At 42.1% G+C, this 27,731-nt stretch overlaps 1 protein-coding gene across 1 annotated transcript in view; it reads right to left on the minus strand.

Annotated features, from left to right (window-relative positions):
- eng (endoglin) overlaps positions 1 to 27,731 on the minus strand; it is a 44,380-nt gene that overhangs the window by 7,103 nt on the left and 9,546 nt on the right. The window contains exons 4-12 of the mRNA XM_035184297.2: positions 17,568 to 17,704; positions 10,516 to 10,629; positions 6,790 to 6,967; positions 3,565 to 3,751; positions 3,374 to 3,476; positions 2,372 to 2,561; positions 1,894 to 2,045; positions 1,349 to 1,579; positions 1,144 to 1,204 (exon numbers count right to left, since the gene is read on the minus strand). Of these exons, the coding sequence (XP_035040188.1) occupies positions 1,144 to 1,204; positions 1,349 to 1,579; positions 1,894 to 2,045; positions 2,372 to 2,561; positions 3,374 to 3,476; positions 3,565 to 3,751; positions 6,790 to 6,967; positions 10,516 to 10,629; positions 17,568 to 17,704 (1,353 nt within the window). The remainder of the gene's footprint in view (positions 1 to 1,143; positions 1,205 to 1,348; positions 1,580 to 1,893; positions 2,046 to 2,371; positions 2,562 to 3,373; positions 3,477 to 3,564; positions 3,752 to 6,789; positions 6,968 to 10,515; positions 10,630 to 17,567; positions 17,705 to 27,731) is intronic.

Raw genomic sequence — 27,731 nt, forward strand, 5'->3', positions numbered from 1 at the left:
GTGGTTTAGTCAGCTTCCTCACCACACACACACACAGCAACACTGACACACCAGCCTCTGTGCGTGCAGAAAGCTTAAAAATAAACAATCCCTTTATCATTTTTACAAAGAACAAACTCCAGGTGTTCTTCTGAGCAGCGTCGACTTTCTTGTGCTCTTTTGCTTAGAAATGAATTTTCCTGGAGATTAATCACCCGTCTGGAGATTTCTGTCATCAGTCCAAACGCATCTTTCCCTGTTTGAGTCGACTGTGTTGAATGGTCCGACAATAGCACCAGGCCGGCTGTGTTTGGACAGCAACGCAGTCAGGCCCCACTTGGAAACACAAAGGACTTCACCTCCCTCCCCTGACGACCATTACTTCTGATTGTGGTCACAAGGTCATTCTGCAGACCTTCCTAAAGGACGAGGCTCTGCCCGAAACCCCCCTCGCCGGCTACACTGCATATCCTGAGTCCACTGCTATGACAACCGCCATGCACGGCATTTGTTGTGCACCGACAGCAACAATATGCATGAAAATTTAAGCAGCGGGCAGCAATGTACTGGCTGAGCATCGGACTCGGCAATTAAGTCCTGAAGGCAAGGAAAGGAAAATTCAAAAGTTTGTCTTTTTTATTTTGAGAGTTGGGAGACTTTGTTGTTAGAGAATAAAAATATGAAATATTCATCCTCATAGGGATGATTTGCCAAAAATGTGAAAATTGAACTCAAGGTCACCATCAAGACAACATCATGTGGAGACAACATTTCACACAGTCAAACTGTATGTATTTGGTGCAGTTTCATTATTGTGAAAGCAATTAGGTTTCTGTGTTAGTGTCTGTTAGAGAAATACTAATTCCAAATAAGGGTTTATAAAAAAGAAGATTATATTGATATAATAAGTATATAATTTATATCACTTTAAGACAGCTAAATCAATGTTACGTCAGTTTTAGTAAGTAAGATTCAATTAGAGGAAATGTTTAGTTTTAATAAAAAATATAATAGATGTAAGGAGATAAAACTGCTTAAGATTGAATTAAGACAGAACGCTGCCCCCAATGTGGATCAAAGTATCATCTGCTTCCATGAGCACAATTAAAAGAGTAAGAGAAAAAAATGAACTGGTTTATATTTTGGAGTTTAAACTGAACTCACTTGGTGGTTGCAGACACGGCTTGGTAACCTCCACCTTCACTTTTCCTCCTTCTCCACATGTCTAGTGAGGTGGTAAGAACAAGATGAAAACAACTTATCAACAAATCACAATGACAGAGGTTATGCATATTTTTAATTCCTTTACTAATTCCAATGTAACCTTTTATTTAAGAATAAAAGCATTTTCATCTTGATGAACTCCCACCTCACTGTAGCACAGTTTGACGGAGCACTCCAGGTCCCACGTGGTGGACATCACCTCTTCGAGCTGATCTAATGAGAAGCTGAGTCGAGTGCTGTTGGGGCAGGATTTCGAGGAGCAGGACTCCGGGATGAAGGGCAGTTCTTTTACGACAGGGAACGAACCCTTAGAGTACACGAAGCAGCTGATCACCTTGATGGTCAAGGCGATGTTCCCAAAAGTGTGACCTGAAATCTACAGGGGACAGAGACAACAACAAAAACTGTGAGAGAATGTAAATTCAAGAATCTGTAGTATCTGAGTATGGAAACAACTGCCAAGGAGGCCATGTGTTCACATCTGCTCATTTGTCTGTTCATGCAAAAAGATTATGCAAAAACTACCCTATGGATTTCTACGAAATTTGATGGTCGAATGCAGTACAAGTCAGAGAGGAAAGTATTAAACTTCACTTTCTTTTACGTTTGCGAAATCTGGCTTTTTCCAATATTTTCACAAATTTCCCAGTGAATAGTTTTGTAATAAATAGACGTTAAATGATTTCTTACCTCTGCATAGATTCTCTTGTCGCTCTGTACCTTGGTGCTGCCGTCCAGGGGAGAGCGGTAATCTGGGGAGGTGTACAGCTGCATCAGCAGAGGCATCTGGTGAGGAGCCGTAGTTGCGATTGGGTTGATTGGTTCTAGTGTTGGTTCTGCAACTGACAGAGGAACCAAAACAGGAAAATAAACTATATTATACAAACCATTTTGTTCAGATACTCTTTTGTGTTAAAAGCCTAAAGGAGTTAGAGTTGCAGCACAACACACAGTGTATGTAAAATAATACAGTGCATAGCAGTAATAGTGTGATAACAGTAATGATGATGGTGAAAATTACTTTGACTATTATTACAGCAGTCATTATCCTCCTGATTCTCATCTCGCTGCAGGGATTGTGTAACATGTATTATATGCAGAGCTATGACTTCTCACCATCTGCTCTAAGACACCTTTAAAAACAAATGTATAGCTTTCACTGTCTCACCTGCCCGGGCGTCATTATTCACAAGAACCAGTAAGATTGTGGAACTCGCTGGTCTGAGCTCAGTGTAGCTGGTGAACGTGCTGACATTAAAAACCTCTAAAGCCTTCCTTTGCACATCCCTCGCATTGTCACTGTTCAGCATGAGCAAGGGCTGGATTCTGATGTTGGGCAGCAGGATGTCATTGTTGGACTGTGGAAAAAGGGAAGACGCGCTCGGATTTAGAGGCTGTGTCGCACAAGAACATCTCTCAATCATTTCCACAGGAGTGGGCAAACTTATTGTGTGTGTAAGAAGTCAGTTAACTCTGTTATCAAGTGAGCGATGTAGCACTATTGACAACAGTTTTATCACAGACAGCAGATTCTTTGTCCTCTTTATGAAACCTGTCTCACATGTGCTGTTGTGGGACAATTAATGTGATAACTCTATGAGCCATAACTACTCTGTGTGTGTGTGTGTGTGTGTGTGTGTGTGTGTGTGTGTGTGTGTGTGTGTGTGTGTGTGTGTGTGTGTGTGTGTGTGTGTGTGTGCGTGTGCGTGTGTGCGTGTGTGTGTGTGTGCGTGTGTGTTCCAGGTATTACACAGTCACATTATGGAGACTTGTCTCCATAATGTGGATAAAGAGCAAATCCTCATCATGTAAATCATTACATTTAATATGAAGACATGTTTTAAGGTTAGGTTTAGGCTAAAGTAAGGTTTAGGTTTAGGTTAAGGTTTAAGTTAGGTTTAGGGTAAGGTTAGGTTTAGGAAAAGATTCAGTTTAGGGTTAACACGAGGGGCAGAGCCACACAGGGATAATAGTAGCTATGGTTAAGTTAAGTCTCCAGGAAATCAATGTAAGTCAATGTAATGTCCTCTGAAGTCATGGATATACGACTGTCTGGGTGTGTGTGTGTGTGTGTGTGTGTGTGTGTGTGTGTGTGTGTGTGTGTGTGTGTGTGTGTGTGTGTGTGTGTGTGTGTGTGTGTGTGTGTGCGTGTGCGTGTGTGCGTGCTTACACCAAACTGGGTGTACTGTGCATTGAGGACCGTCCACGTCGTTCCCTGAGGACCCCTGAGGAACACCCTGATCTTCTTTGTGTCAACACGCAGCGTTACATTGCTGCAACACAGACAACCACACATTACGTGTTTGCTAACAAAACCAAACAATAGAAACAACGCTACACGTGGTGAATTTCCAGTTTTACCTAACAATCGCATTCTCTGGGATGTTGATGATGTGAAGCTCGGCCCCATCCACTTGGTTTTTCGGGAGCTGCTGCGGCGAGCAAGACGAGAGCGAAGAAGCAAGAGGTGCGGCTTCAATCTGCAGGAAGTGCTTCTCGGCCGCGTCCTCATTTTTAAGTACACATTGATGAGACCCAGGTTTGGTTCCTGTAAACAAAAAGTAAAGTTAAATTCGAATCGTTGAGTATTTGTTGTTTGTAACAGAAAAATGACATTATGGGTACAAAAGAAGACAACAGCTCCATAAAACGGATTGCCAGCACTACTCATTCCTGCGGCAGTGGCGCAGTGATTGCAACAACTAATAAACAATTCTAGCCTGTAATTTGTATTGATTTACCAGTGGTGCTCTTGGAAACCATTTCCAGGAACACAACTGACGTTTAAATTTACGGTGTTGCACTTGTTGGTCAGTGCTGGGGAGTCACAGTCCGATCTGCAGGAGACCAAACTGCTGGGGCAGGCACATAAGCACCTTGCTGCGCTGTATATGGAAAAGAAGTCTCATGGGAGAACCCTGTGCTGCACTCAACTTTTGACCTGGTACACACTCGGCGCAATGCCCAAACTGCAATGCTGGAAAGTGGTGGGAGATACAAGTTTCCCGCAGCACCTCTTATAACCTCATCACACCAGCAGCAACACACGCAGCAGTGTGAAATACCCAACAGAATATTTTAAGCTTATTCTGCCGGGTTGGGTTTTTCACAACAGAATATTTGAACCGAGTTTGGGAAGTCGTGGATTATGCAGCAGGAGCGGTTTGAGGAAGTTGACATGTGTTGCCAGTAGAGCCCGACTGTATCGGCCGAGATGACCCTTCCACAGACATGTCGGTATCGGTGTTTGTTTGCAAATGTAGAAACTTTTATTTTACAGAATAAATGTGCAGATATATTTCTTAACTGACCTATTTTATCTACATTTTATATTTATAATATAGGTTATGTTTAGCTGTAAAATATTAATCCTCAATTAAATGTCTTTGTAGTTTGTCTTTCTTTAAGAAAATTGTACTCTCTTGATTCTTGTTGTTCTGGGTTTGTACCCTCATGGTCGAATGCACTTATTGTAAGTCGCTTTGGATAAAAGCCTCAGCTAAATGAAATGTAATGTAATGTCATAAGGTTTAAATAGTGACATCGAAGGATTTATTGCCAATTTAAAAAATTAAAATAAAAAATCATCTGATATATCAGTTTCGGTAATGTTTGACTCCCTATTGGTTGGGCACTAAATTCTAACCAAATTGATGACACAGTGGAAATTTTCAGTTATTAGCGACTATCTCTCAAAACTTCATGGGGTTAGGATATTTGTCGCAGTATTACTTCAAGCCACCTGTAAATACCACAGGTCGAGGCTGGCTTTAAGCTCAGCAACTACATAGAAAGTGCTTCTTTAAATATGGACAAACATTTCTCAATTGCACTTAATAACATGATAGCAGTGGAATCTCAAATCACAAGGAACCACGAGGGATATGTACATACTGTATTTTCTCCCCACCTACTTTGCAAATCATCCACTTGGCAGCGCACTAGTTGTGTAATCACTGCACACACTTTTCAAACGCCCACAACATCCTACATGAGTTCACCTAACACCCCAAAACAGGCCGAGACGCATGATGAAACAGCGATGTAAACTTCTACTGCAGTAGTTTTAATTCCCCTGCGGACTGTGGGCCAGTTATAGCACGAGCTAAAGCTAAGAGTGGCAGAACAACAAAGTGTTCAACATGCAATTTTAAACAACACAGTTAAAATAGCAAAAAGAGCAATACGGCCTTCAGGGACGTAAACCCATCACCTAAGGAAGTGGTTCCCAAACTAGTTGTCCAAAACCTACAGTACATCCGTATAATAGACATGGAGAAGGACAGGAAATCATAAAGAGAGATTAAAACCAAAGAGAAAGACACGACTCCATCTTAACCCATGTCAGAGCTCTGCTTTGGCTTCAACCCCCTTTAGGGAGGCTTTGCTTGGAAATAATTGTGCTTCATGGAGCATCCTGCTGCTACTGCTGCTTGCAAAAAGCAGCCAGTAATATCTTAATGTCCAGACTTAACTCAGCCATGTACGTTCAGCATTGCTAGCATTGCCAGCATGCAATGAAGTCTTGTCTTGATATTAACCGAGTCCTCAAACTTTTACATTTCATATACAGGGACTAAAAAAGGTCTCGTCGAGGGCCACAATGTTTTCACTATGATTTCATCAGAAAGAATTTTTAAGCACAAGTAAGATAAAAAAGAAGTCTGGTGATGAATTTTATCAAGAACCCTGGAAACAAAACCGCATCCATCCCTGATTACTGTACCGCAGACTCCCCCGTCGAGTTGTGTAAGGAGGAGATTTGTGTTTTGCCGACTGTAATTACTTTGCTCTCTTCAGCATCGAAAATACGGTTCGAGACCAAACAAAGACGCAGATAGCGGATCCCAGATAAACATCACGGGTGGCAGGGCTGATAAATCTGAAACACTTCAAGGCAGACAAAATCCTTTAGAGTGATCTGATGGAAATCTACCGTGTTGTCTGGTCTGCTTCCTCATTTCATGTATGGCATGTTAACATGCAATTAACTTCCTCCCAAAGACTGTAGATAAGTGGGCTGATCCCAAAAAGTGAAGCCAAAGTTTCTTGATGGCCCCCTGGTGGCTGGCTCCTCCATGTTCGAAAAGGGGACATGCTATGTACATGTTGTTTTTTTCCCTCAAATATGGTTTGTGTTTATTTAGAGAGTGGTCTTCATATTCAGAGCAGGACTTCTCTGACTCATGGTCAGATTTTGTAAAGCTTTCACTCGAAACCCTGCTCTTGCACTCAAATAGCTCCTGCTTGTGCTTAGACTCGCTCTGCTTGTGCTCAAACTGTGCACTTGCACTCGCCGTCAAATGCGAAACCTCTGCTCTCCGATCTTTTTCTTCTGCTTTTGCATTTTGTTTTTTGCACGTCTGTCAAACTTCCCCATCCAATAGAATGCCAGTTGTAGTGTGAACAGCTCTTTGTGCAGCAGCGGAGACACAGCTTCAGGATTCTCAGTCCTGCAGCAGGTCGCCTTGACAGTTTCAGAAAGAAAACTGCGAGCAGCCTCACCGCAGACCAAACAAACAACCCCTTCCAAACAGACATGTTTTGAACAGCACTCATCAGCCAGGTTGCACAAACAATTCTCACCTGTTGTTCCTGTTGATGAGATGATTATCAGGTTCCGGACGGTTGTGAAGGAAGTCACGCCGCCAAACTTCATACTTGCCCACTTGACCAGCTCCTCATCCTGAGTGGGGATGTCGTGCTTGTGGACATTGTTGGTATGTTGATTACCATGCATGGAAATCGATGAGTTATTGCTCAGCTGTAAAGCAGAAGTCCATGTCCTGTCGGTTAGTTTCATGAGAAGGCAATTTCCCGAAAGAGACACAGTCATAATCGCCTCGGCCGTAAAAAGGCATGAGTGTGTGTGTGTGTCACTCATTGCTACGGTAACAGAGGAATGACTGAGACAGCTTTGTATTTATTAACATATAAACCTCATGTCTGCGCTGATTTTGACACATCCAAACTTCTTTACCCATCCCTCTTATTCTCTTTTTTTTCCTAAACCTCCACCCGACTCTCCCTCCATTCTCTTAGCGGGGTCCTGTTAAAAAGAAATGTTTATTATGGTTAAGTGTCCACGAGCCCAGTTGCACAACCCTGTTGGAGCCAAGGTCTTTCCTTTGCTTCCTGAGTGGGGCCAGGAAATGGGACCTTTTTTAAGCTTTGTGCGTCACCGCTGTCGGCCTGAAATCTGGCTCCATACATGGTATAAATATATACATCTATCCCGTCGACGAGACACCGCTGTTTCCTCGTCTGGCCCGATGGGAAATAATGGGGGTTTACATTAAGCGTTGCATGATTAAGAAGGCAGGGGAAAAGGCCTCTAGACCATTAGTCCCATGTTAAAAGAAAAAAGACTCAACAAATAACAACTGAGAGCTTTTTTTTCTGTGTGTCCATTGAGGCTCCACCATCAATGGACTTTAATCCACTTGTGTTTGGCCTTCTCTTCTTCCGCAGTGCAAAGGCTGAATTTGTACAGCTCATTTGAATGGCGGCTACTTTCATAGACGAAAAACAATGAGACGATCGGCCAAAAATATCCTGTTTCAAATGAGAAGTTCTGCTAAAGTTCTGCTAAATTACATTTTTTATTTCATCTTCTTATATTCGTTTTTGTGCTCCCGTTTGAATTATTTCATTTTGTTTTATTCTTGGGCTGCACAATGGGCTGAACACAGACAGTGTGATTCATAATTACTGGATTCTGACTCAAACTATTCCGCCTCCTTTGTCTGTGGAAATAAGTAAGGAGGGGTAGTGCGATGAGTAATTTTAGAACCTACAGTTTATTAATTTTTTTATCAAGTCAAGTGTGTGTTTAAATGATGAGAATCACTCTCCCGACCTGTCGAGTGTGTTCAACTATTTGTGTGTTTTTTTGTGTGTCTTAAAATGGTGAAAGCCGAGTAAGCCTGAGGGAGTCATCGGTCCTTCTACATGAATATTTGATTGACTCGGGATCAAAAATAGCAAGACAGAGAACTGGAGGAATAAAAAGAAGGAAAGTCAGTCACGACAGGAGGAGGAGGAGGAGGAGGAGGAGGAGGAGGAGGAGGAGGAGGAGGAGGAGGAGGAGGAGGTAAGGGCCCGAACAGCAGGATGGGTAGAAGAAGGGAAATACCAATCGTAATCATTTGAGCGTTTAGAGTTGAATTAAACTCTCGACAGAAAAGTGGTTTGATATTCTGCAGGCTCACAGGAAAAGGTGAAGGAACCCAGAAGATGTTGTGAGTGGAAACAAGCATCTCTATCTACTGCAGATTTAAAAAAGCTCTGATTCTTTCCCATCAGCCCGTCCTGGGACTCACTGCTGTGCTCACACTTCATCTTCTCACCAAATCAATAACATTAGATTCATTCTATTCAATACTAATGTCTGCTGCTTTTTCCGGCAAGCAAAGTGCTGCATGATGTCCTGAAATAGATGTAAGATTCACAAAACTTTACGGACGGAAATCATCCTGACTTATTTAATCGAGATGTGGGGTTTTTTGCCCCTAAACTATATCTGCTGATCATAGCGGTCCTTAACTCATGTGAATATAGAAATACATCAACATATTAATTCATCTTATTTTATGCCGACCTGAAATTATTTTTGTGTTTTGAAGCAGTAAAAATAGTGAAAGGTTTTCCAAGTGATGCATTCAGGTTCAGGGGGAAAGCTCAGACATATTAAAGTCAGCAGCCTTGAATGTGAGGCATTTTTGTCGTGAACTCAAACATGGATTGTGAACACAAAGCTCAACCTTAGTGAGAGAGGCCATGTATTTCATTGGATCACTTGTTTTCTTTCATTTAGCCCACTGTCAAATCTCAAGTGCTCTGATCAATCAAACATTTCAGGACTGCACACGTTTCAAAGCACCATGATCAAATTTGTGGATAAAAATTAAGGTGAAAGTATGTGAACTGTAATTCTACCTCTCAGGGAAGTTTTAAATATAACGTTAATTCTGCACTGATATGAAAAGACACCAGTGACTGAATACACTGTAAAAAAAAAAAGGTCGGTGGTTCGATCCCTGACTCCTCCGATCTGCAGTTGATACTGAACACTTGACAGCTGTGCCGACAGCGTATGAATGGTGGCTGATAGAAAAGAAGTGCTGCGTGTAGAAGGGCTGTATGAATGTTTGCGTGAATGGTTGAGAACATTGAAAGTGCTTTATAAACACACTCCATTTACCGTCACTCAGGGATTCAGTCATTTGTAAAAAATAAATTTAACTTTTGACATTGGAAACAGCAAAATAGATTAAAACTGCTGTACTGACAAACATGCAGCAATGATCTACCCAATTAGTGAGACAGAATAAAAACAGAATCCTTTTACACCTGAAGATGCTTGATTTGTTTAAACATTAATTGAGTAGTTATAAATATCCCAGGAGTCGAGACCAAACTAAAACAAATCAATGTGAGGTGTGTTAACAAGTTTGAAAGTAGAGTTTTAGACAATCTCATTAATTTGGACCCATCAAGTCTTTTTAATAAAATGTCCTTGAAAGACTGTTTAGTTTGGACACGTTCACATAAGATGTTCTAACAAAGTCAAACTGAAAGACAATGTGTTTTTAGGTTCATCACCTACATACAAACACAATTTGACAAACCACAACAAGTGCCACCCGTTATCCTCAGAGAAGTATTATGTCTTCATTTAAATAGACACTCGAGCGGCTGAATAAAACTTTTGTGTTCTGTGGCCCCTGCAGATTTAATTCACAGATATAATCTGAGGACAGTGTGTAAACGTCAGAATCTCAAAGTTCATTGGGACATTAATTTTACAGCTCGGTGCCATCAGCCCCTCTCGTCGCTGGCCACGCTCAAACTCTTCTTCGATTTTATAGTATAGATAATAAAAACACACACACACACAGAGCGGCCTGATACACAGCAGCAGCCAGTACTTATGGAAAAGCAGCATGGTTCATTGTTTCTGTAAACAGGCTCACAGAGCTGCACAGCTGTGGCAGTTTGACTGTATGCAAACAGCTGGCACCAGACAAGAGCTACATGAGCAGGAAAAGATAAACTTTTATCGTCCCCCTCCGGAGAAATTTGTCCCGGACAAGTACATCTGGAGAAATCCGAAATTTAAACATTACTGACAAAAATAAACACTCACAACCTGTTAATTTTTCATGATTGGTTGGTACTTTTTAAAGAGCCTTGTGCATCAACAGCACACTGTAATGAAAAATGAGCTGGAGCTAGTGGTCTGTTGCAGGATCAGTGTTTTTGTCTGTTAACCTGAATGTGAAAATGAGGACACAAAGACATTTTACTCACATAAATGTGGACGTCAGCGTTGATGTTGTATAGAACGTAAATTGTGTTGGCCGACGTGAGGATGAGGTTCATTGGCTTGGCGTTTTCCATATTCAGAGAGAACATCCCCTGATCCTGCAGGGGAAGAAAAAAATAAAACATTTGTTATTTGAAATGTTATCTCACATCAGCACAAAAGTAAAAACTGACATATTGTAAGCGTAGACTTTTTTTAAAGATGGACGACGTGTCGCCAATTTATCCCACTATCTAGAAAAACGAACTGTCTTTTGGCGGCTGAGTCTGCACAGTGGAGCCGGGACACCGAGGTCCCTTCGATACACAAACTCAACCAGTTAGAATCAAATAACTACTTAAAACCAAAGTTACCAGAACAATAAGCACTTCAACACACATCAGTGTGAAACATGTATTTGAGGTTTGTTTGAACTATTTAGTTTAGATCATGTCCCATCTGCAAACATGGTGCAGGCAGGATTTATGAGCTATACTGAAGCCAGCAACCAGGGGGCGATCAAGTTGCTGTCTTGTCACCCATCTTTATATACAGGATATGATTAACATTAAGTTTAGAAATACACCCAAGAATGTCTTTTATCTATATATAAAGTTGACATATTTACAGTACCACTTGTTTCACTGCAGATTTAGTGCTTCTTTAGTTTGCATCTTCTATTTTCCTGTGAATGCCAAATAGTTTGGAGTCTATAATTGGGATGTAAATCTGCAGGTGCCATTAGCTTTAGTCGTCATAACTAGTCCCAAACCTTCACTTACACCATGGTGCCGTCCACATGGGAGGTACAGTGCCGCCCGTAGTGAATGTATTTGGTAGGTGTAGGATGCTGAATGTGTAAAATGTTATGCATATGCAAGGACATCTTCATCTGTGCAGCCTTGTCAACTGGAAACATATATTGCTGTCATGGGATCAATAAATGTAGACAGAGAAACAGGCTCCATGACAGGCTCTATTAAAATGCAATATGTTCCAGAGATCCATACTTTATTGCTAAGATTAGAAAGATAAAAACATCTTTTCACATACAAATTAATAGTAATTTTTATGACCTTTCTGAACATATGGGGATGGAAATCCTGATTTAAAGTCAGTATTTATTATTATACAGTTGTTTTTGATTCTGCAAAGCCTCTCGATCTGGCGTGGAGCGCCTCTACATGAACAGACCTCAAGTTGATGCGACGGAGAGACATTTAGCTCGCAGCACCAAGTTTAAAAATAGTTCCCGAATGCAGTTAAATTCTGTACAAGTTTGATTCCCTTTTTTTTACCCGGTTTAAAAAAAAAAATCAGTGAGGGAATGTGACAATTATCCTTGTTTTTGCGTCTGCGAAATGTCAACACATGCGTCTCTCCAGAAAAAGGCAGTGCCACTCATTTGACGAGGCTGTGTATATAGATAGGCAGGAAGGAGCTGTCTCTGCCGTCTGTCTCCAGTTTGACACCCACATTAATGCGGTAATGCAACGCCGAGCTATTATTAAACCTCTGTGCCGCACAAAAAACAAGGTATACAAGTCAAAAAGCAAGTCAAAAGCTATCAAAATTAATTATTAACCTGACGGGCAATGAATGAGCCGCGCTTTTTAATTTTAAGATTTACGTCATAACATTAGAAATCGTCTCTGGAGTACGAACAGAAGGAAGCATTTAAAACATTAACGCCAACAATAACCATAGGAAGAAGAATTTGGAGAAACCTAAAGTGTCGCTCGGAGCGATTTCAGCTATTTCTTCATTTGCAACCCGGTGTATTCCCACTTTCCTGTGCATACTGTACATAAAAGCTCATTAACATCATTTAACACATAATGTAATACCTCATTAAGCATATTTTCAGCTGAGGGTAACAGATTCACTAATCACCACCACAGTCACTCTATGAATCAGCCCTAATTAGCATGCTCCACACGTGAAAAGCTGTTTCAAGTTGAGTTTTATTCATATAAGTGGTGGTGAGCAAACCTTTTCACAGTATGATGTTTGCGTTCTAACGACTGAAATAATTCCAATTAATCTTAGCACTAATTCATTTTACTTCCGTAATAGCCCCGAAAAACTTCAAAAAGTTCAACTTTATGAATGTATCAGACAAAAACAACAGCTTGGAAATATCTGAGCGAGACTCTAATGGAAATGTTACATTCATATTTACACATTTCTGCTTTCATCCATCACGACGAACACTTTTTTTTCCTATCACTTTTGAAGATTGATTGTTTTCGGAGCAGAGCCTGTTGAGGAGACAACGAGCATGCTGGGCAAACAGTGTGAATCCCTGATATTAAATTAATTTACCCGCTACCTGATGCTGCAGGAGCCTTATGCGTGGGGATTGTGATGAGCTCTGGTCGGAGCTGTGAACATATTCAGAGTCGTAAAGAACAACCCGGGTCTGAGTGAACCGTCCAGAGAACAGCTCGGAAAAGAAGGAGGGATCGTAAAAACAATTCCACAAACAAACGTGATAAAAAAGGGAACGGTGGAGACAAATGGATCGACACTGTGAAAGGATGAGATTCTCTGTGCATACGTTTCACTTTTTGTCCAAGCCTGTGCATGTCAACTGTGTGCAACGCTGTGAACGGAGCCGCGGGTACAATCCCATTTTTATAAGACCCTCCCTTTTCATCCTGAGTGCAAAACTTTTATTCTAAATAAAGGATATACTGTAGCTCGATTGCCCTGAGGTCACAGGGAACATTAAAGAGACTGGGTTATTATCACAGGCAGAGACTCAGACACACGTCTTCCCAGAAAGGCTGCTTTGTTTTTTACCTTGAATCATGTTGCATAGAGTAATTTAATGAATGTCAGTTCCTACAGAGTTCATTGGGAGATAACTCACTGGTGTTTTCCTTATATAATCCTCTAATGAGCTTCATTGTCTGCCTCTCTACTTTCCCTCCCTTTTCGTTCGTTCGTGACTTTCATTCTTTCATCCTGAACCCTGAATCGCAACTGCGGCCGACCCCGATCACTCACCTTTGCTACTTTTGTTCCTGTGCTTTCAAGATACAATTGTTTTCCTTTTCAGGCTTTTTTATTTTTCTTCCTCGGGAGCATTTTTTTTTTTTTTTGACGGGCCTTTGCTGATGCAGTTTCCAGTTATTCTCCTTGGCTCTCCCCCTCAACTTGAATTGGCTCCGTTGGTGTAGTCTCCGCCTCGCGCCAAGAGCCCGGCCGTGCCCGGAGCCAGCGTGTGACATCAATGGCCCCCGCGTACGAGCGGCTCCACCCTATGAATTCTCCCGGCCTGTGCATGCAGCCCCCTTGATGTCCGTCTATAATTCTCCACACGCTCAAACGGAGTCGACTAGTAGGTTGTAAATCAGCGTGAAAACAAAGGGTTGGGGGGGGGGAAGAGGGTGATAAGAAAATTTAAAGGACAAATGGGACATGGGAAGCAAACCTCCCATCTGACTGAGCAGTTTGGCAAGGGATGAAGATGTCCCCCCACCTCTGTGTTTACAAGAGGAATCTGTTCTAAACAGTCCGGAGCAGATAAGAGGAGTCTGTGCTGAGAGATCTCGTGTCCACTATCTTCTTTCATTTGATAAAACATCTACTCATCATCCCACAGCAGAACAGGATATGCTAACTGTGCAATGTCCAATGCATCACGCAGCTCCAAAGTCAAATTCCTTTCGTGAACTCTCCGAAACCCCCACACCAATTTGTACTATTTCTGTCAGACAACTTGCTCCACTCTTCTTCTAAACTATGTGTCAAACTTTTTCTGGCACTGAAATATTTATTTATCACCCACACGGCATAATGTTCCTGCTATTTCGCTTCAGGCTTAATAAGATGACTGAGAGGAGCAATTCCCTAGTAATATGCTTTAAATCTATTTTGTCATCAAATAGCGTTTTTCCCTCTGATTTCCACTCCATTAAATATGATGTAACAGTTCAGTCTATTAAATGGGAGTTAAGACTTAAGATCTCAGCAACATGTCAGTAGACCCTGTTCTCTGAGGAAACCAAGGAAAACAATCATCAGCTCGCACACCGTGTAGCTAAGTAAAGTTAGAAAACTGTGTCCATCCTACCTGGTTTATCTGCAATGACGATTTCATAGTCAATGTTTTTCATAAAATGAAACTGAATTTGTTTTATTACTATTCATATAAGTAATATGAATCACTGAGCTGCTGTTATTTTTTTCTGTTAAGCAATCGAGACAGCCTTCAGACCCCAGTTCACACCATTTCAAAATAAAAGCTCTATAATTTAGATTTATGTAAAGCATTGCAGCAACTTAATAAACGTTGTGCTTTTACTTTGTATACAACCTGTTAAAGAGAAAGTGATTGTATAGATGTTGCTACCATGACAGAGATCAGCCCCCATGCCTCCTGTGAATGTCTACTCGCCAGTATGTAGAAATAAAAATAATCAAATGATCAAATGATCTGGCAGCGATTTTAACCCATGGGCTGCAAGTTGCAGAGTTGCTGCTGTAATTTGATGTTATGTTAATTTGAGGACGTAGAAGAAAAAAATGTCACCCAGTCCGGAATGATGCGGGATATAGTTTTTTTTAGAACATAAAAATGTATCTTTAGAGTCTTAAAATGATAAATTCAGATGAGTGAATTTTGTAGCATCCAGGCAGTATAAGTCAGCTTTAGTTTGTCGGTGAAGTTTTCCCTTCAGAGAAAAAACCCCTGACAGGATTTTATTAATTTTGTAGAGGTGATGGATTCTGGCAGGCGTTACACTGGTGTGATGGGGCCTTAGCTATAGAGTGCACACAGCACAAGTGCTTCGCTCCTCATAATCGCCGCCGAATGATTAAGAAAGACGGATGGAGCAAAAAATAATAAAAAGACAAATAAACGGCAGTTGCTTAACACAAGTTGTGTGAATGCACAACATAAAGAACCCTAACAAACAGGGGAAGCAAACAAACACTGATAAAGAAATGACTAATGTGAGCTGACCGACAACTCTGGACAGTGAAAAATGGAGTCTGGCACAGCAATAACCACATATAGATTAAAAGTTTTTCTGGAGCTACTTTTATTTGGGTGTCAGTCCTTTAAAAGTTTTAAAAATCAAAATGGCCCAAATACACGATCTACAATAATGGCCTGTGTGTGTGTGTGTGTGTGTGTGTGTGTGTGTGTGTGTGTGTGTGTGTGTGTGTGTGTGTGTGTGTGTGTGTGTGTAGCTTAAAAGGGGAATGCAGCAGACACAGACAAACATAAAAGCCTCTTACTTGCATCTGGTAATGGTTAGCTGGTTAAATTATTTCGTGGAGGAAAATATTTTTTTTATTTCAGAATCAGGGTTAGAGTTTGTTCAGCTACATTAAATGTACAACAATTTACTGTATAAGAAAAACTTGACAGGCGCTTAGGAGGGTCCATACCTCCACCACCAAGGCTAACTCCCTGTCTTTCCCTGTTAAAGAAAGGGAGGGGGGGAATTCCCCGGATCCACTCCAAAATTTAATGGGGTCTTTGTTGGGTTGTGACCTACCCCTCTACAGAATTTCATGGAAACCGGTTCAGTGGTTTTCGTGTACTCCTGCTGAATAACAAATAAACAGACAAACCCGATGAAAGCATGACCTTCTTTGCAAAGGCACTAAAGGTAAATGTACCAAAATGACAGTGGTCGCCTCACAGCAAGAAGGTCCCAGGTTAAAATCGTGATTTGGCCGCTGCCTCTCTGTGTGGAGTTTGCTTGTATTCCCTGTGCATGTGTGGATTTTCTCTGGGTACTCCTGCTTCCTCCCTCTATCCTAAGACATGCAGACTGGGGTTAAGTTGATTGAAGATTGTGTGAGTGTGAATTTTGTTTGTCTCTGTATGTTGGCCCTGAGAATTGTGACCTTTCCGGGGTGCATCCCTCCTGTTGCGCAATGTCAGCTGGGATTGGCTCCAGCTCCCCCTCAGAGGATAATCGATGACAGATGGACGGATGGACGTATGAATGTTGCTTCATTCTTCCCTCTTGCCTCTTTCTCTGTTTCATGTGAGATGTGCGCACTAACATCTCATCCTGCCAATCTCTGCTGTTAGTCGACCACATTGCACAAGTATAAAAACCACCTACTGCATTTTTTAAGAGATGTGTCATCTCCTTTGCATAGGTCGGCCTCCACAGTTGGGTTTGCTACATTTTAATGTTTGCAACAGACAGAGCCTCCTGCTGTAAAAGTAAACTCGGCATAATGCTCCAGACTGATTTCCCCACGTTTGCAAAAGTGCATTTCATAGACAGAAAGGTGTAAAGTGCACACATGGTGAACACATGTGGAATGCATAGACTTGACACACTGCTTCCTTCTGTTTGGTGTGACTGTGATCGATTAGCACACATAAGATGTTAGAAGAAACTATATTACTACGTAACAGTGACTGCCCACTTTAAGAATGGCTCTGGTTCAGGAAGTACATTTACATTTCATGTCATTTAGCCCACGCTTTTATCCCAAACGACTTCCAATTAGTGCCCAACTTGCCCAAGGACACTTCGGCATGGGCTGGGATTCAAGCTGCCGACCTTCTGGCTGGAGAACAACCACTCTACTCCTCAGCAACAGCCGACCATTTATTTTCTCCCTTGACGTTTCAGAAAATCCTTATAAAAAGAGTTTATGTCTGGAGCCAGGCCGAGCAGCTACAAGATGAATCGAGACCATAAAACATTTGATTCGCAGCAAAACAAAAAAACGGAAAATGGGAAAAAAAGCAAAGGTACAAGACTGTGTAGAGGTCGCTATTACGAATAAAACAAGATTTTCTTAAAAGACAGTTGATATCATACAGACTTGTGGCTTCTGCAGGAGCATTTCATATTTTTCACAATGTCCTATCATATGCTCTTTCTACCTTGGATGGTTAAAATATAATAGTTGATGACGATCAGAAAATGAATGGGATTTTTTTGCTTCCAGAATGCCTCTGTTGAGCTCAGCTGAGGATATTTTCCTTTTGCCTGTCGAGCAGGTTTTTCACTTGTTCACATTTTTCGCACTGGTTCCTCTGCATGTCGTTTGTGTGCGACGTGCTTACCGTGGCGCCAACGTTAAGGATGTGGACCTCTGCCTTGTCCTCTGTGACGAAGCTGGTCCAGCAGCCAATTAGCATCTCCCTCATGTGGAAGCACGGGTTGTTGTCAACCTTTTTCGGATCACATGTCTGACTCGAGGCTGGAAGAAATAAAGTACAAATGGTTAAGCAGTGTCAGCGGCAGTAAATAACAATTCGCGCCTCCAGCCTTAAAACTGGGGAGAACTTCTTGTATTATCAAGTCCGATAGTGCAAGTAGTGCCAGATTATCCACAACAATCTGCCATACTTCGACACGAACAGCCTATGAATGAAGACTTATTTGCGTGAAAGCCAATAAGCCGTTATCTACAGATAGATGAACCCAGCAACATTACAGATTCCATGTCTAAAAGGGGCTACGTTTGTTATAAGTCACCATGAAAGCTGTTCCCTGGTCTCGGAGGATGGATGTCAAACGTGTGGGTAGGACTATATTGTTTTAAAAAAACGGATCTTCTGGCTCACGTTTATCAGACGTGTCAGGACGCCGTGCTGCAGTCATCAATCAGGCCTGCTCACTATGCTTTCTGCTCCGAGTCAGCTGTTTAACCTGGGGATCTGTGACTCAGGAGGCTGGATTAATCGACGCGAGGCTGCGCGGCCATGGATGAGGTTGAGTATAAATGCCTGGTGTTTGACCTGGGCTATGTGTGTGTGTGGGTGTGTGTGTTCTATTGTGTTGGATTGCCGTGAGTGTGCTCACTTTAACCTGCCGAAGGTTATTGGCGGGGGACAAAATATGCTTCCTCTTTTCTCGAGAAGAACAGTGGAGACAGAATGCAGGGGTCAAATGTCTTTTCCAGCTCAATCAGAGAACTCTTTCCTGGCCCATATCCCATCTTTTACTGATTAAACACGAAAGAGTCTGACTGAGCATTATGAACGTCCTGTGGAATTGAGGGCTTTGTAGTACCCACCGTGGTGGATACAGGCAACATTCCATACTTCTACATTTTCGTTTGAAGAGCTTTAGAGCTGCTAAAACTAAGACGCTTGGAAATGCTTCTGGCCCCGTTTCACACAACAAACACTTTTCGGTCAAGACGTAGCCTTTGCTGATTCGTCAGGCTCCTATCACATGACCCCCTTCCAGATGAAAACAACCAGCATTACTCTTGGTTACCAGTGTAGTACACAACATGGATAATCAATTACAAACGCTGGTGACCCTGTTGTCTTTGCAAACAGCTGTTGTGCATTTTACAATGTTAACATTCGTAGGAGACGAGCTATTATTCAAGCAATCTGCGACGATTCCTTTTTACACCAGCACGCGCATTCCCAATGTACGTCAATAGTCACATGACATGCATTTTCAGGCGTGTAAGTATGGATGGGAATTAAAACTGATGCAGACCCAAACCGCTTGTTTGAAAATGTGTGTAGCCACGGTCTCAAACATTGATTTACTCCTCAGGGTGAAACCTTTAAGCCAACCCATCTTCACGATGTAGTGGGCTCTCGTGGGATCAGTCGAAACCACTCCGTCCTGTGCCTAATCACGAGATAAGCACATCTACAGCAAGATGAATATAAGCAATATACGCCTGAGCATCCACTGTGCGTGCCTCAATCACACCCAACAGTGGTGAGGCATACGAGCAAGCAAGTGTGATACCACAACAGAAGCATCTAATTTAGTGAGCAAATGCTGCATGACATCGTGCTCCACTGACTTTTATGATATATTTGGTCTGTTTACCCAGCAGGCATCAATCCCTCAGGGAGAGAGAGAGAGAGAGAGAGAGAGAGAGAGAGAGAGAGAGAGAGAGAGAGAGAGAGAGAGAGAGAGAGAGAGAGAGAGAGAGAGAGAGAGAGAGAGAGAGAGCGGAGGAGGTGTGGAGCATAGCGAGTGGGATGAGAGAAGAAAAGAGGAACAGAGAGGGAAGGGTTAATAGGAAATTGCAAAGTTTGGAAGGTCAACAGGATGTGCCTTATTTAGCAGGCGCACTAATCAAAGACCTTGGTCGAGGCAATGTCATCACTGGCAGTGGGGGGGGATGGACAGATTAAGTGGGGTAGAAAGCGATGAATGCAACGAACAACAGCAAAGAAGAGGGCGTGAGAACATGTTACATAATGTGTTCTTTTTTATATTTCATGGTTTTATGATTATCACTGATGGACAGAGACTTTTAATTTGATCGTAGTCATTTGTCTGATGGTGCTCATTGATTAACTTGTGTCCCAGTTTATCACCTCACTACGGTGGCCCTGAGGTGCAAATCACAATAGAAGACAACAACAAATCACAAAACAAGTGGAAAATGCATCCATCCAATCAGCAACGAGCCATGTTTATGTTACCTACTTTTTCAGTTAGATGTTAAAGCCGTTGTGTTTTGTGATTAGTTGTTGTGCTTTCTTATTTCTGATGGGTTTTCGTATTTGTCGTATTTTGGGATTTGTCGTTGCATTATCTCTTTTATCGTTGTGTTTTGTTGTCATATTTTTTCTTCGCCTCATCTGTTGTTTGTGTTTTTGTGTTTTGTTGATTTCCATAGTATTTTGCACTTCAGGGCCACCGTACCCCCCTTTATTTTTCCACCATCAAATTAAGGACACATTTGGCGCTGATTTGGAACAGGATGTGGGGGGGAAGGGTGTCATTTCTGTTTCTTATCCCTCTCAGCTTCGGACCACAGCTTTTCTAGCAAATCACGATGGAGAGCCATCCATGCTCCTTCGCCGTCTCTCATTCCCTCCCTCACCCCGGAGGTCAAGGCTGGTTTCCTGTTATTTTGGCCCTCTGTGCTAATGTCTGTTGCTCAATATCCACATCCATGAAGTTATTTCTCTCCTGTTCTGCTGTGACAGAGTTAATGGCCCATGACTGCTGCCGAGAGGTCTTGGCATAAATCACAACTGACTGTGTGTGTGTTTGTGTGCGTGCATGTGTGTGTGTTTGTGTGCGTGCATGCGTTCGTCACTAGTCTCCTTTTTACGAGACACCATAGGATATGAGGAACATTCATTTTGCCCTCATGACCCCGGAAATGCCAATGGCCTCTCTAAGCGGTTTGCTGGTAAATGAGGTATAGAAGAACCGTTCCATTCCCTGTCCTCTTTATCTACTTATATCAGTCGCCTCCATTTCCCATTCCATGAGAAGACATGTTTATGAATGTTGGTGATCTCCATTTAGATGTTAGGTATGAGAATAGAGACCATTAGGGAATTACAGAGCAAAGAAAATGGGCTCAATCCATGAAAAGTGTGTATAATCAGATTTTGAACTCAAAAGTTTGCCTTTATTCTTAATGCAGAATCAATGTCGGCAGATACAGATGTCATGGTTATTAATAAATGTGTAGTGGCTGGATAGACTACTGCCATTTACCATATTAAAAGACAGCATATGGTCAAATTAAAACACTTAACTGCCACATTTATTAAACTAGAAACATACAAAACATATTACACCGAAATGATTGAATGCTTTTATAATTAAGACCAACAAGTTTGCAGCCAAACTCGATAATGGCCAATTTGCTGTGACTGAAGCAGCCATTGGAGAGAGCACGAATTTGTGGACTGTGCCAATGTCTGAGAGTGATGAACAACCTGATGCATTTTAAAATTGCCCTCGGCAGTTCTCCTGGCTGTCTGCAGCACCCCGGAGCCACAATTAACAAGGAGAACAAACAACAACAAAAAAGGGAAACACCGTCTGGTGCCTTCACATGTCCAGGGTCTGTCTGCTCCTGCTTTCCCCGAACCATCAGGGCATTTCTGAAGAAGATAGCAGACGGGTTTGACCAAATCACAGACATCCTTTTCCCGCATGTGTTCAATTATGCATAGTGTCATCAAGCGAGAACCCACTAATGTGACCATTTTAGGACATGTCAGGGTCGGCTCAACACCAACTTTGTTCTGCTTCCATCAGTCTGTCGGCCTGTTTTGTTCAGATTAGCTGCATTTCATCTGGCTGACGTTTCAATAGTTGTGTTTCGTTGTAGCTGTTTTTATGAGCATTTCCAAAAACTAAATCTTCAAAAATCCCCCAAAACCTTTTTAAGCAGAATTAATGAAAAGGTAAATGTGATTAAAAGTGCAATAGAAACAGATACAGCGAATAATTAATGATGTACAGAAATCGCATGACTTCATTATCTCCTGGAGGAGGTTGTTTTCACCTCTGTCTGTTTATTGGTCGGTTTGTATGTTTGCAAGCAAGAATACACAAAATCAACCGAACAGATTTACACAGAACCTGCTGGAAGGATGGGACATGGGCCAAGAAAGAACCCAGTTAAATTTAAGGCAGATCCAGGAGTTTTTTTTTCCTTTTGTTAACATTGTGAGAAAGGGCATTTTTCAGCATTTTCATACATTTTTGAGAGAATCATTCTTTTTCTAATCAGGCACATTTAAGGGATTGATATTAATGAGTGTGTACACTTTGGTGCAGATCCAGAAAAAAATCTGTATCTAGTGAATTTAAATGTAAAAGTGGTTTGATAAGGGAACTGTTGGGCCTTGGCAGAGGTAGCGGCTCTACTGAGGGCCATTCTAGTTGTCCATGGAGTTTTTGATCATATCTTTAATCAAGAGCAGGGTATTTCATTGAGAGGAAATTATGTGAAAGGACTCACAATGAGCCAAAGAACATTTCATTGGTCAATGTCAAGCATGGCAGTCTGTTTGAAGGAGAATTTTGACAGGGTCATTTCATAAAAATCCAAAAGCGAGAGCAAAGATCTGGGAGCAGAAGTTGCGGGAACGAGAACAGCTTGACCATGGAGAGGAGAAGGCCTCAGACTAAAGCAATTCTGCAGCAACTGTTTATCTGAGTGCAGAAAAACTGTTTTTTACAGCACGAGCAGGGATTAGTTGAGAGAGAGAGAGAGAGAGAGAGAGACAGAACAGGTCTCTGCAGTCTTGAGGAAAAAGAAAAACAAAGAAAAACCTGAACATTAACTAAAGATAGTATCCTGAGAGTGAAAAAGAGGATGGCATCCCCCCATTTAACTCCCTTGCTAATCACCTACTGATTACAATGCTAGCATCATCGTGGTCGTGTGAAGTATACGAAGCTTAGACTGACAAATTAACTACTGCAATACTGATGTATACATTTCAACCATTCACACATTTTGCGGAAAAGAGTCAAATGACAGATTTATAGAGTGCAGCTATCCTGACCTGCAACCTCCCAGTAATGGACTGTCTCTGTGTGCATTCAAGTGTTATCTCAACTGTTACCTCCATTGTTTCCAGATTTAAATTAAAACACTCAGTAAAAATGTAATTAATCGAAAATGCCAATCTGATCCACCTACATGTTGCACTGCCCATGAGGGAATCAGTGCAACAAAGCTGAACTGAGGCCAGGAGCTGAGCCGGGGCGTTTACTGGAGACGTCAGGTGATTTATCATTATCAGCCATCAAAGTAGCCCTAGACACTGGCATCCCATGTTTCCATTTCTTCTTCTTTATCTTTATCCGAAATAGTTTGAACTAAAAAGCTACAAGTCCCTGACAGCTGCTATTAAGCGCAGAAAACTTCAGGCTTTCAATCTGCAACCTCTAGATGCCACTAAATCCTGCACACTGAACCTTTAACCGATCATCACTCTTGTGTATTTTAGTAACAATGCTTTGCTGGCATTATGTGTACAGGAAATACACTGTGGCTCCTTGCTGTCCAGTGAAAAGCAGAAGCAAAACATGTTGATGCACAGCAAAAAAAATCCAATATCATCACTTCTTGTTTCAGATACAAAGTGTCAGCAGGTCATTTTTCTGCAGGAAAAAAAATAAGTGCCTGTGTTCTGGTAACAGAGGTTAAAAGCAGAGGGAAGAGGGGAAACCTCCTGACTACAGGACAACAATCTTCATAAAAAGTAATTGGAAATTTAATGAATTCAAATAAAAGTTTTCTTGGACTAACAGATTTGTGCTGAGATTGTGAGCAGGGACTTTTTTGGAGGTTTTTTGAGACTTTATAGTGACACCAACACTCCTGCTCATGTTACTTATCCACATCTGCCAGTGAATTAAAGATCTCAAGAGCTGCTTACCAGTCTCCGGCACCGTTCCCTTAACTTTAAGAATCTGCGCTACGCTCGGGACTGACAGGCGCCGACGAGCCCTTGGATTTTTCATTTCTGTCAGACCTTAGCTAAACGTTGATTTAGATTCAAAGCATTGAGTGTACCTGGGGGCCGATAACTAGCTGCCTTTTCACTCACCTCAGGCGAGCAGGCAGGCAGGCTTGATTTCATGCCCTGTCTTTCATGTCCTGCCTCATTGTCAGTCACTGTGGCAAAGAGCATCAGCTACTCTGCCTAGAGTGCTCGATGCCAAACGAAACCTCGCAGAACTTTGCAGCTGGAGAGACTGGCTGCGTTTCAAAGAGAGACAGACAGGGAAGGGGGAAAAAAACTGGAGGGGAAACCCTGACAGCAGACAACGTCAAGACCAACTGTCTCCCTCGGTCCCCCGGGGTCGAGTAAACTGTTTGTGTCCAGGGTCGGGCGACGGAGTCATGATGGGGGGAAGGGGGAGGGAGGGGTCAGCGGCCGTATCAGAGTTATGTCTGAGAGGGAAAGGGGAACTTCAAGCCTGGCTCGACTTTCTCTCCCCTCTCTCTCTCTCTCGACTCCACATATGCATATACACACACACCTATTGTCCCGGAGTTTCCGCAACTGCAGATTGAGGCCTGACCATCCACAGGAAGGTAAACAAGGTCTTATCAGTGCTCTGCAGGGGCCCGCACTGTCCCCTGGCCTCTCACCCCTGCATACTGCACATTTTACACACTCAGCCCAACGCGCAGGTTTCCTGACCCATCTCACCTCCCCTCTTCCGAAGTCGCCAAATTGTTCCAAAAAAAAAATATGGCTGATTAATCTTGTCTGTTTTATGTATTAAAAAGAGTTTTATTTGCGTGCCTGTGCGCCAAGTGCTGCAGTGTTGGCTGGAGAGGAACAGAGGATGCGATAGCGGGTCTGGAGACAGCCTGTCTTCACACTCGCTCTGTTTACGCCTCTGGGAGCCATGCGGCCGTCGTCTCATCGCTGTCGGAAGCCGGCGGAACAACAAGTCCGACGCTGGCGTACAGAGGGACGGTGGCTCACTTCCTCCGTCGCTCGCTACACTCACTTTACGCCTTGTCGGCTGCTAGTCATTAGCCATACCGTATTAATTCGATGCAGATTAACGGGGTTGCAGTTCCCTGTGAGAAAGCTGCAGCTTGAGGCATGGAAAATATATCCTCATCCTCTCAGGTGATCTATTATATTCCAGATGCATCCTTTCCATTCGCTTACTGTATGTGGTGAGACGCCCCCCACCCCGGCCCCCCCGATGATGAAAGAGCACCAGCAAAACACAATTAATCATCTGAGAGTTAATTGGTGGACGGACAGACTAATTTAGCAAGTTTTAGTCTGACTGTGTGCGACCAAAGCAGACTGAAGCGTTCGGGATTCATCGCACAGTGGCTGCTCCCAATCACTCAGGATTGATGTAGCTTCACACAACATATGCTTCGTGTAGAATCAACAGAGATTAGCTCGTTCTACTTGACAGATTTTTGCCGGTATTTATTAATGTGTTCTAATATGAGGCTAGAATAGCAATGAAGGCGCTGATATTTTTCTCGAACTTATTTGATGGAGCCGAAAGTACAAACCATGATGCAAAGGTAAGGAAAAGTAGAGCCTGGTCGATTTAGAGGTTTGTCAAATTAATCTGCTGATAAGAGCCTTTCATCGGCGTTAATGTTTGCCGATGTAGAAATGTATTTTAACAGAAAAAACCATGTACGAAAAAATTTACATTTCTGTCTATTTTCTTTATTCAGTTTCTGTCTATTTGGTGTATTTCTCTCAATCAGGGGCTATTAAGGGGCCCCAACTTTCATTCACAACTCCTGATTCAGTAAGGTCCACATTAAAGTCATTCCTTGTTTACTGTTAGCTCTATAGCTTTGAGCAAATCCTTACAACATTGAATGTTGTATTTTGTTTACAATTTATAATTTTCCTTTGTGTACTTCAAAAAGAAACAAATTGTCTTTATTGTTAGTAAGTGGTGGGTTTTTGTTTAAATTTGAATAAACTAGACAACTGAGAGGATCACTTCAGGGACCAATCAGATTTCAACTGGGGCCAGTGCCCCCCTGGCCCCGCTCCTGGATCTGCCCCTGTACCCCTAACCCCCTATCTAAATATTGTAATGTGATGCAATTAAAGTTTGTTGACATATGTAAAAGACACCTATATTCTATTATATACAGCTGAGAAACAAAAATAATATATTTTCAAGTGATATATTTGAGTTTATATGGCCACGAGAAACAAAGCCTCTAAAAACGTTACGGTTTTTGAATCCTCTCACAGAGAGAACGATATGAGACAGCTTCTCGTTTATGATTTCATTTTCCCATTTAACTTATGGAAGTGTCTGGAGTGTGGAGAGTCTACAAGTGTAACGTCATTCCCTCGAGCATCTGTGAGAAGATTATTAAGTATCTCGAGTTAGACTGTTGGATTTGTTGTAGCTACTGTATGTGAGCAGATTAAAATAGTCTTTGAGTCATATATTCTGCTTATTTCACAGAAAGGGGAGGAAATGAAAAATCCGGTGTCCAAATCCGTCCCATCAAACGTGCACCACGTACGCGCACACAGTCAGACATCAGATCTCAGCTCTGTAAATACAGATTGACCGGTGTGGCACCTGAATCAACAGGAAAACTACCCACCCATGTGCTTGAATGAAGAGCCTCTGCCATTTTTACAGCACTCAGCTGAGCACTGACCACTTTAGAAACTAGGCCGGTCTACAGTTCACAGACAGATAGTATCTTCTCCTCAGGAAAAATGCCAAGTGCTTAAAGCAATAGCATTAAGTTTCTCTAAAATGCTATATCGGGTAAATATTCATTCCAACAAAGGATGACATTTGTTGGAATTTCTTTTATTATCTCGAGAGAAAAGTTCAAAGCAAAGAGTCTCCATTTGTCACAAAGCATTTTATGACATTTTACCCGGGAACATTTTGTTCAGCCAAAGAAGATTAAGAGACTGATGCTGCCCTACAAAATAGTTCCGCCATCAATTAAACCCACAAGAGAGATTTTAGTTCCAGTGAAATGAAGACGTATGATGGAGAACGCTGTTATCTGGAGTTTATTTAACCTGACTGGGGGTCCCTGCTACATTTCTTAAGCTTGTGCAGATCCCATGTTGGACCATGCTCAGACAGATCTGCGGATAAGAGCACATAATGCCATGCCTTATCTGCGTAGACTGCAGGCATGTTGACATGGGCACAAGCGGACGCCATGCTGACGAGGCGTTTATCTCGCCCGCGACTAATGAGCCATTCAGCGCTCATGCAATATATGCATAAGGAAAACTTTGGGGAGACTCGGCAGAGGGCCAGTATCTGGAATCTATATGATGAACGCTCACGATGTACTTAAGTCTTCATGTGCTTAAATGGTCAAGGCTCTGGCAAGTTGTTTGCATAGGAGATTACAATTAAGGTAATTCTGGTTTGCCATTTAGGGTTTAGGACAAGAGGGACCCGGTTATGTAACAGAGAGGTAAAGGCCAAAAGCTACATGAGGGCTATTGTTTTCAGCCTTTTCACATTTTCACCAAAAAGCAGATTTACATATTAACTACTAGACAGATTATTGCGAAACTTGGTGAAAAATCGCAGTATGGTTCAGGGAAGAACGCGGCAAATTTTGGTGCAGATTTGCATCAGAGGGCAGAGTCAGGGTATTTTTTTTTCCCTTTCAATTGAGATAGGATGTTTTTCGAATCATGTGTGAATCTTGATCTGAAAATCTGAATCTAATGGATTAAAATGTGGTAAGAAGTGGAGTTAGAAACCTCAAACTACCACCAATGTGTAGCCGAGCGTAATATGGCCTCGGCCTTGGCGGAGGTATGTCTGAAATAGTTGTGCACAACAACAGCCTGAATTATATTGCTGGTAATAAAAAGTGAAAATGAAAAATGAGGAGATGACTTGAAAGAGAGGCAGAGTATGCAGAGTATGCTGCACATACACACACTCATTTTCACCTGATAAGTTCTGGGATTTATTGTTAAAACGCAAAAAGTTGTTCCTTTTCGAACCATCTTGATACTAAG

The sequence above is a fragment of the Hippoglossus stenolepis genome, chromosome 18, assembly GCF_022539355.2.
Source record: "Hippoglossus stenolepis isolate QCI-W04-F060 chromosome 18, HSTE1.2, whole genome shotgun sequence".
Classification (NCBI taxonomy): Eukaryota; Metazoa; Chordata; class Actinopteri; order Pleuronectiformes; family Pleuronectidae; genus Hippoglossus; species Hippoglossus stenolepis.